Source organism: Eriocheir sinensis, chromosome 34 (assembly GCF_024679095.1).
Source record: "Eriocheir sinensis breed Jianghai 21 chromosome 34, ASM2467909v1, whole genome shotgun sequence".
NCBI classification, from domain to species: Eukaryota; Metazoa; Arthropoda; class Malacostraca; order Decapoda; family Varunidae; genus Eriocheir; species Eriocheir sinensis.
This window is the reverse complement of record NC_066542.1, coordinates 18,098,686-18,103,127: the sequence shown is the minus strand read 5'-3', so window position 1 is coordinate 18,103,127 and position 4,442 is coordinate 18,098,686. Positions and strand designations below refer to the sequence as shown.

Below are 4,442 nucleotides of genomic sequence, written 5' to 3'. Positions count from 1 at the left end.
TGCCTCTTCCTCCTTGACCGAGATACACTCAATGAGCATAAACAAATGAAAGGAGGAGAAAAATAATGTGGAGAGAGAGAGAGAGAGAGAGAGAGAGAGAGAGAGAGAGAGAGAGAGAGAGAGAGAGAGAGAGAGAGAGAGAGAGTACTGTCATTATAGATTATACTTTCGCTTGTATTAATATTTTTTTTAGGTCTGTCTGTCTCTCTCTTTCTATCTATCTATCTGTCTTTCTATCTCTATCTATTTTTTTCTCTCAAACACACACACACACACACACACACACACACACACACACACACACACACACACACACACACACACACTCATTCATACCCACTCACACATACACACTCACACAGACGACTGGATGAGGTGCTCGCTCAGGACCGAAGAGAGTCGCCTTCATCCCCCTCACCCGAGCCAGAGGGCCTGCTGGAGAGAATTGTTGCTCTAGAGGTAAGAGACCGATAGATAGATAGATAGATAGATAGATAGATAAGATTGATTAATTGATAGAGAGATCGGTAAAGAGAAAAAGAAAGCGGTATACTCATTCTTTAAGTTATTGGTAAGATATGTGGTATAATACAGTTAAAAGAAATGGCACAATGCTTTATCTCCTCTCTCTTCGTGCAGCGGAAGCAGATGGAGAGAGAAGAGGAGCTGAGGAAGGTTCGAGCTGACCTTGATTTGGAGAGGGTCAGAACGTCAACACTCGAGGCCCGACTACAACGACAGGAGAACAGCCAAGACGCCTTCAACAGAGAGGTACGTGTGGTGGCGGTGGTGATGGTGGTAGTGGTGGTGTAGTAGTGATGGCGGTGGTCGTGTTGTAGTGATGATGGGGTTGGTCGTAGGAATGGTGGTGGTGGTGATGGAACATTGGGCCAGATCAGATGATGTTAGGTAAAGGTAAAGTTAGGAGCATACGCTATAGCTGCGCGTGGAGGCGGTGCTCATCTCCGTCCTATTGTCCCTTGGAGCCTGTGGTGGGAGAGAACCCTTAACCCGACAGGACCAGTGCAACATCCGGGTTACCACAGTTTATCTGTCTCATGTTTCCCCAGCTACCCAGTTATCGATCATCCCGAAAGGAAGGATGAACAGTTGGGTGGGCTGCACGCCGACTGCCCAGGCTGACATTCAAACGCAGACCCGTAGATTCGTAGTTAGGAACGCTAACCACTGCACCACAAAGTATTATTATTATTATTTATATATTATTATCATCATCATCATCATCATCATCATTAATATTATGATGACGATAAATCACCGTAAACTAAACTGACCCAAAAGCCCCGCCTCCTTCTTCCATAGCTACAGGAGCTGATCGATGAAGGGAGCTTGGAGTTTGGAGTCAATGTTGTGTGTGTGTGTGTGAGGATTTACCCACTAAAAAGGGGGAACGGGCCTTTGTCGGTGCGACGGCCCGTCGCAGGGGGGAACCCAGCAGACACCCGTAGCTGACACGTGCGAGCAGCCGACTGGTCAACTTGACCACGGAGGGGTGGCCCTAGGCGAGTATGACCCAACGGGTCCACCTCGCCTCCGTAGAAGGGCCACCCGGCTGCTCGCCCGAGGAGTGCTGGCGTTCCACTGGAGTCAATGTTACCTTGCACAGAGTTAAATACATATATAACTCTGTGATTGCCATGGAAAGAGGGGGCGGGAAGGGGCGGGGCTTCTGGACCAAATTAGTGTGCAGTGACTATAGAATTTAAGTAACAAGAGCCAGTGGAAATTGACGTTAAATACGAGACGGTATGCTGTGTCAAGGGCCTGGCCATCCTGACCTCCTTTGTCCTCAGCAGTCAGGCAACGCTTAAGAAAGACTAGAAAGTATGTGGAAGAAAATATATAAATTAATAGCTGGAGAAAACTGAATCTTACATCTTATCCTTTAGGTGATATACTACTCCCTTCACTTTTCAGATCAAACACAGACGGGGAGGCGTTGCACAGCCTCATCCCTAAATTGAGTAATACCACGTGTACTGACTGACTTGCAAGTAGGAGTTGAGAGCGAAAATAGAGTCCTCCCTATATGGTTCAGCTGGTGAATAGGATCTGCAGTTTCTTCCCCTAAAAAGCATAACCTCTTGTGTTGTACTTCCCTTTCAAGACCTTTGTTCGTGGTTGCTGAGCGTGTTTTAACATCAGCAACCACAAACAAAGGTCTTGAAAGGGAAGTACAACACAAGAGGTTATGCTTTTTAGGGGAAGAAACTGCAGATCCAATTCACCAGCTGAACCATATAAGGAGGACTCTATTTTCGCTCTAACTCCTACTTGCAAGTCAGTAATTAAACTCTGGTGTATATTTGGCCTGTCTGAGGGCAGCAGCACGAGGTATTTCAGATTTTCTTTGTGACAACAGAAGACTTTTTTTTACTTTAGAGAAAAAACTTTATTCTTCCACATTTTGTCAGTTACTGTAAATAAAGCTTCTCCTTTCCTTGCCTTATTTCCCCTTCATCTCCTCCATCCCCTCCTTACCCTCCCATATACCCTGTCATAAAGGAGGAGGAGGAATCAAGTAGGGTCAGAGGAGGAGGAGAAGGAGGAGGGGGAGAAGGAGGAGGAGGAGGAGGAGGCGGAGGAAAGGCCACACACAACCAGACGACCCACAAGCTGATGACGTTCGTACGCAACAAGATGAACATTGTGACTGATTACTACCGTGACCTGCGTGAGGACCAGGTATAGCTACCCACGTGGACGCAACGCTGACGCCATGTAATGCAAGATACAGAGAGGGGACCAGGTAGCTTTACGCAAAATGTGTCTCTACTTGCGTATGACGTCAGTATGAAGATGAATAAAGGGTCTGATTAAAGAAAGGGAGGTGAAGAATTCAAGAGCTGCCTACGTATACGTGCTCCAAACTGCTCTCTCTACCTTATACACTTCTTTATTATCTTGTGATATACGTTTTTTTGCTCTTCCCTCCCCCTCCGATATTTGCTGACGTCACTCAATCTGCACGGCTTGAGGCGCTGAAGCTACCTGGTTTACCTCTCTGTCTTGCCCACGAAGACGCAACGCTGACGCCATCTAGTGCCTATTGTTCGAAGCTTTCTCATTCTCGGCGAGATATTTTATTTTATTTGGCTTCTAATGCTCATATGTTGCTTGGGGCAATTCGGAAGGTTATTTCGCGATGATCTCTGAAGAGTTCATGAAGTTTCTGAGTTTGAAGCTTTCTTATTCTGGTCGAGATGGATTTCATTCTTTATTTGGCTTCTAATGCTCATAATTTTATACGGTGCTTGGTACAATTTTGAAGTTTATTTTGCGATGGCCTTTGAAGAGCTGATGAAGTTTCTGATTTAGTTTAAAGCCTTTAGCCAAGAGATTTAAAGCTTGAAGGATTTTGAAGTTCATGATATTGCTTTCACGAAATCTTAAGCTTACTCTACGATGTTTATTTTATGAACCTCAGAAGAGAGGAATGATTCCTTTTCCTGCGTTATGTTCCTTATCGAGTGCTTCAAAACCGCCTCGCATTATCAAGACTCATCGTATAATGCTGTTTAAAATAATAAAAAGAAATCCACTTCTCACTCGACTCCGCTATAGAGACTTACGGGTATTGTCTACTACAACAAATAATAAGCCTTGGACTCTTCATAATCTTGTTTATCTTGGGGAATTTCAGATAAAGCTCTTCCTGTCCACCAAGCATTTCCTCTTCAAACACTTTCTTACTCATAATTTTTACTAGCTTTTATATTTACTTTTATACACATTGGACAAAAGCTGACTTAAATATTTTGGCTATAACTGGAGCAATTAAAAATAGTCAAGTAGTAGTAGTAGTAGTAGTAGTAGTAGTAGTAGTAGTAGTAGTAGTAGTAGTAGTAGTTGTTGTAGTAGTTGTAGTAGTGATCATAACTCTCATTCCAGATCCCGAGGCTTGAAGAAAGAGTGGCAGAAGTGGAAACGCAACTATTAACGGTGAATCAGACTGCTCTCGCCAACAAGGTAGGACGATAAAAATTATGATAACAATAGTAATGACAAATAATAGAGAGAGAGAAAGAAGAAAAAATACAGCACAAAAATATTGCAATAATTTTCCATTCTAACTATTAAAGCAAAGAAAATAAAAATGATACTAATACTACTACTACTAATAATAATAAGAAGAATGATGATGATAATAATAATGATAATAATCCCAACAGCGTGTCCTCAATGTCAGCGTGGCCACTGATATATCTGACCTGCAGCAACAATCTGAGAGCTTGATGAATGTGGTGGATCAGGTTAGTGACAGTTGTGGTGGTGCTGGTAGTGGTGGTAGTAGTGGTGGTGGTAGTGATGGTGATGGTGGTGGTGGCAGTGATGGTGGTGGTACTATTGTTCGTGTTGATGATGGTGTTGGTGTTGGTGGTGATAGGATGGTGGTTATGGTAGTGATGGTGGTGATGGTG

The 4,442-nt window shown here is 43.7% G+C and overlaps 1 protein-coding gene across 1 annotated transcript in view; it reads left to right on the top strand.

Moving 5' to 3' along the window:
* Positions 1–362: 362 nt before the first annotated feature.
* Positions 363–4,442, top strand: part of LOC127007170 (collectin-12-like) — a gene marked incomplete at its 5' end in the record, with an annotated part of 9,822 nt that continues 5,742 nt past the window's right edge. The window contains 5 exon segments of the mRNA XM_050877887.1: positions 363–459; positions 640–771; positions 2,527–2,706; positions 3,913–3,990; positions 4,194–4,274. Of these exon segments, the coding sequence (XP_050733844.1) occupies positions 363–459; positions 640–771; positions 2,527–2,706; positions 3,913–3,990; positions 4,194–4,274 (568 nt within the window).